General features: G+C 57.4%; 1 protein-coding gene across 4 annotated transcripts in view; it reads left to right on the forward strand.

Annotated features, from left to right (window-relative positions):
• Positions 1-13,767, forward strand: part of LOC107051449 (beta-arrestin-1) — a 34,813-nt gene that overhangs the window by 18,140 nt on the left and 2,906 nt on the right. The window contains exons 5-16 of one of the 4 annotated variants that reach the window (XM_040659165.2): positions 2,806-3,002; positions 5,570-5,629; positions 5,772-5,839; positions 6,834-6,969; positions 8,013-8,097; positions 8,184-8,256; positions 8,340-8,477; positions 8,576-8,659; positions 10,627-10,650; positions 10,980-11,050; positions 11,178-11,229; positions 11,441-11,813. In XM_040659165.2, the coding sequence (XP_040515099.1) occupies positions 2,806-3,002; positions 5,570-5,629; positions 5,772-5,839; positions 6,834-6,969; positions 8,013-8,097; positions 8,184-8,256; positions 8,340-8,477; positions 8,576-8,659; positions 10,627-10,650; positions 10,980-11,050; positions 11,178-11,229; positions 11,441-11,798 (1,346 nt within the window). In that variant the 3' untranslated portion in view covers positions 11,799-11,813. Of the gene's footprint in view, positions 1-2,805; positions 3,003-5,569; positions 5,630-5,771; positions 5,840-6,833; positions 6,970-8,012; positions 8,098-8,183; positions 8,257-8,339; positions 8,478-8,575; positions 8,660-10,626; positions 10,651-10,979; positions 11,051-11,177; positions 11,230-11,440; positions 11,814-13,767 lie in introns of those variants that run through there. The other 3 variants (XM_040659184.2, XM_040659176.2, XM_040659192.2) reach the window with 3 other exon arrangements.

Consider the following 13,767-nt stretch of genomic DNA (forward strand, 5'->3'; position numbering starts at 1 on the left):
GGGACACGGGGGTGGCACCCGGGGCTTTGCTGGGCCCTTGGCTCAGGGCTTCTGGGTGCCCGAGGTTGTGTCCCCACCCCCACCCCAGTGGCACGTTGGGCAATGCCACCTGTCCCCATCTGCTGTCACAGCACCTCCTGGGTGCCACCACCTCTTCCCAGTGCCCCCTCTGCTGCTCCTGGTGGGGCTGGGATGAGCCGTGGTGCCACCACACCACGGTGCCACAATGTCACCATGCCCCCATGTCACCATGTGTCACCGTGGTGTGGTGTCACTGTGTCGTGATGCCACCATACCACGGAGCTGCCGTGTCGTGGTGTCACCACGCCGAAGTGTCACTGTGCCATGGAGCCATCATCCCGTGGTGCCACAGTGCTGTGATGCCACCGTGTCATGATGCCACCACGCCATTGTGCCACTGTCATTGTGCCATTGTGCCATGGTGCCATCATGGTGTTGTGGTGTCACAGTGCCATGATGCCACCATGCCATTGTGCCACTGTGCCATGCTGCCATCGTGCCATTGTGCCATGGTGCCACCATACCATCATGTCATGGTGCCACAGTGCTGTGATGCCACCATGTCATGATGCCACCATACCATTGTGCCATGGTGCCATTGTGTCATGGTGCCACAGTGCTGTGATGCCACCACACCATTGTGCCATGGTGCCATTGTGCCATGATGCCATCATGCCATGGTGCCACCATACTATGATGCCACTGTACCATTGTGCCATCATTCCATGGCGCCACCATGGTGTCATGGTGCCACAGTGCTGTGATGCCACCATACCATTGTGCCACTGTGCCATGATGCCACCATACCATTGTGCCACTGTGCCATTGTGTCATGGTGCCACAGCCCCATGATGCCACTGTGCCATTGTGCCATCATGCCATGGTGCCATCATGGTGTCACAGTGCCGTGATGCCACCATACCATTGTGCCACTGTGCCATGCTGCCATTGTGCCATGATGCAACCATACCATTGTGTCATGGTGCCATTGTGTCATGGTGCCACAGTGCTGTGATGCCACCATGTCATGATGCCATCACACCATTGTGCCACTGTGCCATGGTGCCATTATGCCATGATGCCACCATACTGTGATGCCACTGTGCCATCGTTCCATGATGCCATCATGGTGCCACAGTGCTGTGATGCCACCATACCATTGTGCCACTGTGCCATTGTGCCATCGTGCCATGATGCCATCATGGTGTCACAGTGCCATGATGCCACCATACCATTGTGCCACTGTGCCATGCTGCCACTGTGCCATGGTGCCACCATACTGTGATGCCACCATGTCATGATGTGACCATACCATTGTGCCATGGTGTCATTGTACCGTGGTGCCATGATGCCACCATACCATTGTGCCACTGTGCCATCATACCATTGGTGCCATTGTGTCATGGTGCCACAGTGCTGTGATGCCACCATATCACGATGCCACCATGCCACGATGCCACCATACCACAATGCCACTGTGCCATCGTTCCATGGTGCCATCATGGTGCCACAGTGCTGTGATGCCACCGTACCATTGTGCCACTGTGCCATGCTGCCACTGTGCCATGATGCCACCATACCATTGTGCCATGGTGCCATTGTGTCATGGTGCCACAGCCCCACGATGCCACTGTGCCATCATGCCATGGTGCCATCATGGTGCCACAGTGCTGTGATGCCACCATACCATTGTGCCATGCTGCCATTTTGCCACTGTGCCATCATGCCATGGTGCCACAGTGCTGTGATGCCACCATGCCACGATGCCACCATACCACAATGCCACTGTGCCATTGTTCCATGGTGCCATCATGGTGCCACAATGCTGTGATGCCACCATACCATTGTGCCACTGTGCCATGCTGCCATTGTGCCATGGTGCCATCGTGTCATGATGCCACAGTGCTGTGATACCACCATACCATGATGCCACCATACCATGGTGCCACTGTGCCCTGCTGCCATTTTGCCACTGTGCCATCATGCCATGGTGCCATCGTGTCATGGTGCCACAGTGCTGTGATGCCACCATGCCACGGTGCCACCATACCACAATGCCACTGTGCCATCGTTCCATGGTGCCATCATGATGCCACAATGCTGTGATGCCACCATACCATTGTGCCATTGTGCCATGCTGCCATTGTGCCATGATGCCACCATACCATCGTGTCATGGTGCCATTGTGTCATGGTGCCACAGTGCTGTGATGCCACCCTACCATTGTGCCATGCTGCCATGCTGCCACTGTGCCATGGTGCCACCATACCATTGTGCCATGGTGCCATTGTGTCACGGTGCCACAGTGCCATGATGCCACCATACCATGATGCCACTGTGCCATTGTGCCACTGTGCCACAGCGCTGTGATGCCACCATGCCACGGTGCCACCATACCACAATGCCACTGTGCCATTGTTCCATGGTGCCATCATGGTGCCATCATGGTGTCACAGTGCTGTGATGCCACCATACCATTGTGCCACTGTGCCATGCTGCCACCATACCACGACACCACTGTGCCATCGTTCCATGGTGCCATCATGGTGCCATCATGGTGCCACAGTGCTGTGATGCCACCATGCCCCGATGCCACCATAGCACATCACCTCTGTGCCGAGGTGCCGATGCTCCACAGCACCACATTGCCATTGTGCCACCCTACCACAGTGCCACCCTACCACCACGTTGATACCACCGTGCCGCGATAGCACCGCACCACTGTGTCACCGTGCCATGTTGTCACCGTGCCACATTGTCACCGTGCCCCTTCTGTGCCCGCAGTCTTCGTGACCCTGACGTGTGCGTTCCGTTACGGCCGCGAGGACCTGGATGTGCTGGGCCTGACCTTCCGGAAGGATCTCTTTGTGGCCAACTCTCAGGCCTTCCCCCCCGTGCCCGAGGACAGGAAGCCCCTCACCCGCCTGCAGGAGCGCCTCATCAAGAAGCTGGGCGAGCATGCCTACCCCTTCACCTTCGAGGTGGGGAGCTGGGGGGGTTGGCACTGCTTTGGGGTGCGCCGTCACTTTGAGTTTAGCACTGCTTTGGGGTGTGGTATCACTTTGGGTTCAGCGTCGCTGTGGGGTTCAGTACCAATCACTTTGGGTACAGCATCACTTCGGGTGCAGCACCGATCACTTTTTGGGGTGTAGTACCAATCACTTTGGGTGCAGCATCAATTTTGGGGTGCAGTACCAATCACTGTGGGGTTCAGTACCGATCACTTTGGGTGCAGCATCAATTTTGGGGTGCAGTACCAATCACTTTGGGGTGCAGCATCAATTTTGGGGTTCAGTACCAATCGTTTTGGGGTGCAGCATCAATTTTGGGGTGCAGTACCAATCACTTTGGGTACAGCATCACTTCGGGTGCAGCACCGATCGCTTTTTGGGGTGCAGTACCAATCGCTGTGGGGTTCAGTACCAATCACTTTGGGTGCAGCATCAATTTTGGGGTTCAGTACCAATCACTTTGCGTGCAGCATCAATTTTGGGGTTCAGTACCAATCACTTTGGGTGCAGCATCAATTTTGGGGTTCAGTACCAATCCTTTTGGGGTGCTGTATCACTTTGGGGTTTAGCATCAGTTTGAGTTCAGCACTGCTTTGGGGTGGAGCATCACTTTGGGTACAGCATCAATTTTGGGGTGCAGTACCAATCACTTTGGGGTGCAGCATCACTTTTTGGGGTGCAGTACCAATCACTTTGGGGTTCATCATCACTTTTTGGGGTGCAGTACCAATCACTTTCGGGTGCTGTATCACTTTGGGGTTCAGCATCAGTTTGAGTTCAGTACTGCTTTGGGGTGGAGCATCACTTTGGGTGAAGCATCACTTTTTGGGGTGCAGTATCAATCACTTTGGGGTGCAGTATCAGTGTGGGGTTCAGTACCAATCACTTTGGGTGCAGCATCAATTTTGGGGTACAGTACCAATCACTTTGGGGTGCAGCATCACTTTTTGGGGTGCAGTACCAATCACTTTCGGGTGCTGTATCACTTTGGGGTTCAGCATCAGTTTGAGTTCAGTACTGCTTTGGGGTGGAGCATCACTTTGGGTGCAGCATCACTTTTTGGGGTGCAGTATCAATCACTTTGGGGTGCAGTATCGCTGTGGGGTTCAGTGCCAATCACTTTGGGTGCAGCATCAATTTTGGGGTGCAGTACCAATCCTTTTGGGGTGCTGTATCACTTTGGGGTTCAGCATCAGTTTGAGTTCAGCACTGCTTTGTGGTGCAGAATCACTTTGAGTTCATCGTCACTTTTTGGGGTGCAGTTCCAATCACTGTGGGGTTCAGCATCAGTTTGGGATCAGCACTGCTTTGGGGTGCAGCACTGCTTTGGGGTGCAGCACCACGTGGGGATTCAGCATCCCTTCGGGTGCAGCACCACTTTGGTTGCAGTTCCATTTTGGGGTGCAGCATCACTTTGAGTTCAGCACTACTTTGGGGTGCAGCATCACTTGGGGTGCGGAACCACATGGGGCTTCAGCATCACTTTGGGTTCAGCATCACTTTGGATGCAGCATCAGTGTGGGGTTCCATATCGATCACTTTGGGGTTCAGCATCACTTTGAGTTTAGTACTGCTTTGGGGTGCAGAACTACATGGGGCTTCAGATCACCTTGGGTGCAACATTGCTTTGGGGTGCAACATCCCTTTTTGGGGTGCAGTACCACGCGGGGGTTCAGCATCACTTTCAGCGCAGCGCCACTTTGGGGTGTAGCACCACTTTGTGTTCAGCCCTGCTTTGGGGTTCAGCATCACTTTGGGTACAGTACCACATGGGGGTTCATCTCTTTGGGTTCAGCACCGCTGTGGGGCTCAGCATCCCCCTTGGGTCTGTCCTTTTTGGGGTTGGGCATGCAGCATCACCCCTGGGACTGCGGGGGGGCACGGGGCTTTTTGGGATCCCCCCCATCTTTTGGGGCTGGGGGGCAGAAGGGGTGCTGGAGGTGTGGGGTGGAGCTGCAGTGCTGTAGGATGAGTGCATCCAGTGGGGAAACTGAGGCACGGGGTGGTCTGTAGCCTTGGGCAGAACCCTGCTGTGTCTGTGCCACCGTGGAGGCGGTTCCTCCTCTCCACGCTTTAATTGCTGTGATAATTGGCTGCATTCGTTCCAGCATGGTCTGAGAGCTGGGGAGGAGCTGGAGGAAATTTCCATTGCCACGCAGAAGCGCTGCGAAGGGGTGTGGGGGGGATTGGGCAGAAATTGAGGGGCAAAGCCCCCCCAGTGAGGGGCACCCCGGGGCACCCGGTGACATTTTCCAGCTGTGAGCTGCCCACTAAACCCCGCGGGCTCAGCAGGATCTTAGCAGGCAAAACAGCCTTAATTCCTCCAAATCCCCCGGATTAAAGCCAAAAAAACCCCTAAAACCCCCCCAAAAGGTGCATAAGCTCAGTGCATCACCCCCCCGGGGCCCACGGTGTTGAGCCATGGTCTAAAAGGAGCAGGCAGCACGCGATGGGTCCCCATCCCGGGGGGCCGTCACCTCCCCTGGGGAGGGGTTCGGGGTTGGGGTCCCCACTCCTGACCCCATTTTGTGCTGCAGATCCCCCCCAACCTGCCCTGCTCCGTCACGCTGCAACCCGGCCCCGAGGACACAGGGAAGGTAAGGAGCAGCGCTGCATCCTTATGACACCCTGCTGCGTCCCTCCTGGTGATGTGATGGGGAACCCAATGGGTCCTGTGTGGATTTTGGGGTGCGGAGGGGTTGATCTGCCCCCTCTTCCACACCCCCCACCACTGTCCAGGCCTGCGGTGTGGACTATGAGGTCAAAGCTTTCTGCGCGGAGAACCTGGAGGAGAAAATCCATAAGAGGTAAAGGGAGAGGTGGCCTGGGATGGGGTGAGGGTGGAGGTGTCCTTCGGGGTGGGGAAGGGGTGGAGGTATTCTCCAGGATGGGACGGGGTTGGTGATGTGCTGTAGGATAGGGTTGGGATGGAGGTGTCCTTTGGGGTGGAGCTGGGATGGAGATGCCCTTTGGGGTGGAGCTGGGAGGGAGATGCCCTTTAGGGTGGGACTGGGATGGAGATGCCCTTTGGGGTGGGACTGGGATGGAGATGCCCTTTGGGGTGGGACTGGGATGGAGATGTCCTCCAGGTTTGGAATGGAATGGGAACGTCCTCCTGGATGGGGCAGGGTTGGAGATGTCCTTTGGAGCGGGGCTGGGATGGTGGTATCCTCCTGGATGGTTGGTGATGTTCTTTAGGGTGGAACAGGGATGGGAATGGAATGGAGGTATCCTATGGGATGGGAAAGGATGAAGATGTTCTTTAGGATGGGATTGGGATGGAGAAGTCCTCCAGGATGGGATAGGGAAGCGAATGTTCTTCAGAAGAGGTAGAGATGTTTTTTAGGATGGGAAAGGAAACGAGATGTTCTCCAGGATGGGAAAAGACTGTCATGTTCTTTAGGGTGGGACCGGGATGGAGGCGTCCTGTGGGATGGGGAGGGACGAAGGTGTTCTTTTAGGATGGAGTTGGGATGGAGATACTCTCCGGGATGGAACTGAGACAGAGAACTCCTCCCAGAGAGGACAGGGTTGGTGATGTCCTTTAGGGTAGGGTTGGGATGGAGGTGGCCTTTTGGGTGGACTGGGATGGAGATATCCTCCAAGCTGGAAAAGGGTCGAGATGTTCTTTAGAGTGGGATGGGGATGGAAACGTCTTCTGGGATGGAGCAGGACCGGCCCTTCCCGGGGGACTCACCAAGCTGGGATGAAGAGAAAAGAAGTATTTGGCCGAAAACACATCAAAAAAGAGAGCGGAGCTGTGGGGCAGAGCTGCAGGCAGTCCCCTCGTTGTCCCCACAGGAACTCTGTTCGCTTGGTCATCCGCAAGGTGCAGTACGCCCCGGAGCGCCCCGGCCCCCAACCCATGGCAGAGACCACCAGGCAGTTCCTCATGTCGGACAAACCGCTGCACCTGGAGGCGTCCCTGGACAAAGAGGTGGGGATGGGGGCTGAGCTGCCGGAGAGGAGCTCTGCACAGAAGGACCTGGGGGTCCCGGCGGCCAACGGTTGGCCAATAGGGTGACCATGAGGCAGCAGTGTGCCCTGGTGGCCAAGAGGGCCAGCGGTGTCCTGGTTGGCCAACGGTTGGCCAACGGTTGACCACAGACTGACCACGAGCCAGCAGGGTATCCCGGTGGCCAAGAAGGCTGTTGGTGTCCTCATTGGTCAGTGGTTGGCCAACGGTTGACCATGAGGCAACAGTGTGGCCTGGTGTCAAAGAAGGCCATTGGTGTCCTGGTTGGCCAACGGTTGACCACAGTCTGACCACGAGCCAGCAGGGTATCCTGGTGGCCAAGAAGGCTGTTGGTGTCCTGGTTGGTCAGTGGTTGGCCAACGGTTGACCGTGAGGCAACAGTGTGTCCTGGTGTCTACGAAGGCCATTGGTGTCCTGGTTGGCCAACGGTTGACCATGAGGCAACGGTGTGTCCTGGCGTCAAAGAAGGCCATTGGTGTCCTGGTTGGCCAACGGTTGACCACAGTCTGACCACGAGCCAGCAGGGTATCCCGGTGGCCAAGAAGGCTGTTGGTGTCCTGGTTGGTCAGTGGTTGGCCAACGGTTGACCGTGAGGCAACAGTGTGTCCTGGCGTCAAAGAAGGCCATTGGTGTCCTGGTTGGCCAACGGTTGACCACAGTCTGACCACGAGCCAGCAGGGTATCCTGGTGGCCAAGAAGGCTGTTGGTGTCCTGGTTGGTCAGTGGTTGGCCAACGGTTGACCATGAGGCAACAGTGTGTCTTGGTGTCAAAGAAGGCCATTGGTGTCCTGGTTGGCCAACGGTTGACCGCAGGCTGACCGTGAGCCACCGATGTGTCCTGGTGGCCAAGAAGGCTGTTGTTGTCCTGGTTGGCCAATGGTTGATCACAGGGGATCTTGCATCCTTCTTGAGGGGACCTGCTTTGCGGGGGGGAGGGGGGTTGGCCTGGATGACCTTCGGAGATCCCTTCCAACCCCGCAGCTCTGTACACCTTCTCCCCACAGATCTACTACCACGGGGAACCCATCAGCGTCAACGTCCACGTCACCAACAACACCAACAAGACGGTGAAGAAGATCAAGATCTCAGGTGAGGGTGGGGACCGCCCCCCCCAGCCGATCCCCGTCCCTTTGGGGTCCCCTCCGTGACCCCCCCTCTCCCCATCTTTCCCCCAGTGCGCCAATACGCCGACATCTGCCTCTTCAACACGGCCCAGTACAAGTGTCCCGTGGCTGTGGAGGACGCCGAGTGAGTGACCGGGTTTGGGGGTCCCTGCTACCCCCACGGGGTGCTTGGGGTCCCCGGGGGATGACACCCACTCTTGTCCCCAGTGACATGGTGGCTCCGAGCTCAACGTTCTGCAAAGTCTACACCCTGACCCCCTTCCTTGCCAACAACCGGGAGAAGCGTGGGCTGGCACTGGATGGCAAGTTGAAGCATGAGGACACCAACCTGGCCTCCAGCACGCTGTGAGCCACCCGTTGTGTCCCCCTCCCACCCCAGTGTCACCCCCGGGTGATGGCCGTTGGGGTCCACACTCATCCCCTTCCCGTGCCCCATCTTGCAGGCTGAGGGATGGAGCCAACAAGGAGATCCTGGGCATCATCGTGTCCTACAAGGTGAAGGTGAAGCTGGTGGTGTCGCGAGGAGGGTGAGTGGGGGGCACCACTCAGTGGGGGCTGCACCCCCTTTTTGGTTTGCGTCGAGCTTGAGATCAGCCTTGGTTCATCCCCGTGGGATGGGACGTTCCTTTGGGATTCCAACGGCACTGGAGATGGGATGGGGGTGGCATTGGGATGGGATGGGGGTGGAATTGGGATAGGGATGGCAACGGAATGATGATGGCTTGGGGTGGGACGGAGATGACATTGGGATAGAGATGGCATTAGGTTGGAGATGGGATAGGATGGGGATGGGATGGGGATGGCATTGGGGTGGAAGAGGGATGGCATTGGGATGGAATGAGGTTGGAGATGGGATAGGATGGGGATGGGATGGGATGGGGGTGGCATTGGGGTGGAAGAGGGATGGCATTGGGATGGAATGAGGTTGGAGATGGGATAGGATGGGGATGGGATGGGGATGGCATTGGGGTGGAAGAGGGATGGCATTGGGATGGAATGAGGTTGGAGATGGGATAGGATGGGGATGGGATGGGATGGGGGTGGCATTGGGGTGGAAGAGGGATGGCATTGGGATGGAATGAGGTTGGCGTTGGGATGGGGGTGACATTGGGATAGAGAAGGCATTAGGATGGGGATGGGATAGGATGGGGATGGCATGGAGATGGCATTGGGGTGGGGATGGCATTGGGGTGGGGTTGGCACTGGGGTGGGATGGGGATGGCATTAGGATGGGGGTGACATTGGGATGGAGAAGGCATTAGGATGGGGCTGGGGTTGGAATGGGATGGGATAGGATGGGGATGTCATGGATATGGCATTGGGGTGGGGATGGCATTGGGGTGGGATGGGGATGACATTGGGATAGAATGAGGTTGGCATTGGGATGGGGGTGACATTGGGATACAGAAGACATTAGGATGGGGTTGGAATGGGATGGGATAGGATGGGGATGGCATGGAGGTGGGGATGGGGATGGCATTGGGGTGGGGATGGGGATGGGATTGGGGTGAGGATGGGGATGGGATTGGGGTGGGGATAGGGATGGGATTGGGGTGGGGATGGGGATGGGATTGGGGTGAGGATGGGGATGGGATTGGGGTGGGGATGGGGATGGGATTGGGGTGGGGATGGGGATGGGATTGGGGTGAGGATGGGGATGGGATTGGGGTGGGGATAGGGATGGGATTGGGGTGAGGATGGGGATGGGATTGGGGTGGGGATAGGGATGGGATTGGGGTGGGGATAGGGATGGGATTGGGGTGGGGATAGGAATGGGATTGGGGTGAGGATGGGGATGGCATTGGGGTGGAATGGGAATGGCATTGGGGTGGGGATGGCATTGGGGTGGGGATGGGGATGGGATTGGCGTGAGGATGGGGATGGCATTGGGGTGGGGATGGGGATGGCATTGGGGTGGGGATAGGGATGGCATTGGGGTGGGGATGGCATTGAGGTGGAACGGGGATGGGATTGGGGTGGGGATGGCATTGGGGTGGGGATGGGGATGGCATTGGGGTGGGGATGGGGATTGCATTGGGGTGGAATGGGGATGGGATTGGGGTGGGGATAGGGATGGGATTGGGGTGGGGATAGGGATGGGATTGGGGTGGGGATGGGGATGGGATTGGGGTGAGGATGGGGATGGGATTGGGGTGGGGATAGGGATGGGATTGGGGTGGGGATGGGGATGGGATTGGGGTGAGGATGGGGATGGGATTGGGGTGGGGATAGGAATGGGATTGGGGTGGGGATAGGAATGGGATTGGGGTGAGGATGGGGATGGCATTGGGGTGGAATGGGGATGGGATTGGGGTGGGGATAGGGATGGGATTGGGAAGGGGTTGGGATTGGGGACAGCTCTCCCAGTGGCACCATTGGCCACCACCTGTGGTCCCGTTGTCCCCATCTGCCCATGCGTGGGGGGAGGGTGGTCGCATACGGTTGAGTTCAGTGACTGATGAATGAACTTCTCACCTCCTTTGGCCCCCTGCAGCCTGCTGGGAGACCTCGCCTCCAGGTAACTCCTGCTGTCCCCATGCTGTGCTGCCCCGTCCCTTCAGTCCCTTTTGCCCCCCAACATTTAGATCTGCCCCCCCACCCCCCCATTTTTGGGCACCATCCCAATCCCCTGGCAGGTGATGCTGCAGGTCCCACACTTACCCAAGTATTACATGGGGTTTTTTGCGGGGTTATTACATGGGGGGCTGTGCGTGGAGCCCACACAGTCCCACACACTGGGCCCTGCAGTGTGCCCCACACCCCCACCCCAACCCCAGGGATTTTTCAGCCCCAGCACAGGGCCGGGCTGAAGCTGAAGCTTTAACAACCGTGGCTCTCTCTTTGCAGTGACGTGGCAGTGGAGCTGCCCTTCACCCTGATGCACCCCAAACCCCGAGAGGAGCCGGCGCACCGGGACGGTGAGCGTTCCCCCTGGCTGCAATGGGGACCTCACAGCACAACCCCCTCCCCTTCCCTTCTCCCCCCCCCTAATTTGCAGTCCTGGGGGTGTGAAGCTAACCCCGCGCCTTCATTCCCTCTGTTCAGTTCCAGAGAACGAAGCTCCCATAGATACAAACCTGATAGAGCTTGACACAAAGTAAGAGCCCACCCCGTCTCCTTGGGGTCCTCGTGGGGGTGCACATCCCTCCCTTTGAGCTTGGCACGGCTGCATGCTGCCCCCACCCCCTAACACGAGCGGGGGGAGCGGTGCCCGCCCCGCATGCTGACCCTAATGCACGCCGCTCCTCTCTCTGTTCTCTCCCCCCACCCCAACCCCCCCGCCCCCCCGCATGGCTTTTGCATGACAGGAGAAGCACAGTAAGGAAGCACCCGTCCCCGTGTCGTGGTGCGTCCCTGCGCTGTCCCCACGCTGTCCCCGTAGTGTCCCTTGGATGTCTGTGTTGCACCATTGGGGTGAAGGCCCATCTCCGTGCCTGGGCTGCAATGGGAGACCCTGGAGGGGGGGGGGGGGGGGAGATGGGAGGAGATTTGGGGGAGCTTTGGTGCAGCGGTGTGGTTTGGGGGAGGATTTGGGGCTGCAGTATGAGATCCTGGTGCAGCAATATGAGGTTATGGGGTGGCTTTGGTGCAGCGGTGTGGTTTGGGGGAGGATTTGGGGCTGCAGTAGACTTTGGGGCTTCAGGGAGAGGTTTGGGGCTGCAATAGGAGGTCCCGGTGCAGCAATATGAGGTTATGGGGTGGCTTTGGGGCTGCAAGGGAAGGTTTGGGGGAGGATTTGGGTCTGCAATAGGAGATCCCAGTACAGCAGTATGAGGTTATGGGGTGGCTTTGGTGCAGCGGTGTGGTTTGGGGGAGGATTTGGGGCTGCAGTATGAGATCCTGGTGCAGCAATATGAGGTTATGGGGTGGCTTTGGGGCTGCAGGGGAAGATTTGGGGGAGGTTTGGGGCTGCAATAGATCTTGGTGCAGCAATATGAGGTTATGGGGTGGCTTTGGGGCTGCAAGGGAAGGTTTGGGGGAGGATTTGGGTCTGCAATAGGAGATCCCAGTACAGCAGTATGAGGTTATGGGGTGGCTTTGGTGCAGCGGTGTGGTTTGGGGGAGGATTTGGGGCTGCAGTATGAGATCCTGGTGCAGCAATATGAGGTTATGGGGTGGCTTTGGGGCTGCAGGGGAAGATTTGGGGGAGGTTTGGGGCTGCAATAGATCTTGGTGCAGCAATATGAGGTTATGGGGTGGCTTTGGGGCTGCAAGGGAAGGTTTGGGGGAGGATTTGGGGCTGCAATAGGAGATCCTGCTGCAGCAATATGAGGTTATGGGGTGGCTTTGGGACTGCAATGGGAGGTTTGGGGGATGTGTTGGGTCTGCAATAGGAGATCCTGGTGCAGCAATATGAGGTTATAGGGTGGCTTTGGGGCTGCAAGGGAAGGTTTGGGGGAGGATTGGGGCTGCAGTAGATCTTGGGGCAGCAATACAAGGTTATGGGGTGGCTTTGGGGCTGCAAGGGAAGGTTTGGGGGAGGATTTGGGGCTGCAATAGGAGATCCTGGTGCAGCAATATGAGGTTATGGGGTGGCTTTGGGGCTGCATTGGGAGGTTTGGGGGATGTGTTGGGTCTGCAGTAGGAGATCCCGGTGCAGGAATACGAGGTTATGGGGTGGCTTTGGTGCAGCGGTGTGGTTTGGGGGAGGATTTGGGGCTGCAGTATGAGATCCTGGTGCAGCAATATGAGGTTATGGGGTGGCTTTGGGGCTGCAGGGGAAGATTTGGGGGAGGATAGGGGCTGCAATAGATCTTGGTGCAGCAATATGAGGTTATGGGGTGGCTTTGGGGCTGCAAGGGAAGGTTTGGGGGAGGATTTGGGGCTGCAGTATGAGATCCTGGTGCAGCAATATGAGGTTATGGGGCGGCTTTGGGGCTGCAGGGGAAGATTTGGGGGAGGATTTGGGGCTGCGATAGGAGATCCTGGTGCAGCAATATGAGGTTATAGGGTGGCTTTGGGGCTGCAAGGGAGGATTGGAGGAGAATTCGAGGCTTCAGGGGGAGATTTGGGGGATGATTTGGGGCTGCAATATGAGATCCTGGTGCAGCAATATGAGGTTATGGGGTGGCTTTGGGGCTGCAGGAGGACATCTGGGGGAGGATTTGGGGCTGCAGTAGATTTTGGGGCTTCAGGGGGAGGTTTGGTGCTGCAATAGGAAATCCCGGTGCAGCAATATGAGGTTATGGGGTGGCTTTGTGGCTTCAGGGGGAGGTTTGGGGGATGACTTGGGGCTGCGATAGGAGATCCTGGTGCAGCAATATGAGGTTATGGGGTGGCTTTGGGACTGCAATGGGAGGTTTGGGGGATGTGTTGGGTCTGCAGTAGGAGATCCCGGTGCAGGAATACGAGGTTATGGGGTGGCTTTGGGGCTGCAGGAGGACATCTGGGGGAGGATTTGGGGCTGCAGTAGATTTTGGGGCTTCAGGGAGAGGTTTGGGGCTGCAAAAGGAGGTCCCGGTGCAGCAATATGAGGTTATGGGGTGGCTTTGGGGCTGCAGGGGGAGGTTTGGGGGAGGATTTGGGGCTGCAGTATGAGATCCTGGTGCAGCAATATGAGGTTTTGGGGTGGCTTTGGGGCTGCAGGGGAAGATTTGGGGGAGGATTTGGGGCTGCAATAGATCTTGGGGCTGCA

Source organism: Gallus gallus, chromosome 1, assembly GCF_016699485.2.
Source record: "Gallus gallus isolate bGalGal1 chromosome 1, bGalGal1.mat.broiler.GRCg7b, whole genome shotgun sequence".
Classification (NCBI taxonomy): Eukaryota; Metazoa; Chordata; class Aves; order Galliformes; family Phasianidae; genus Gallus; species Gallus gallus.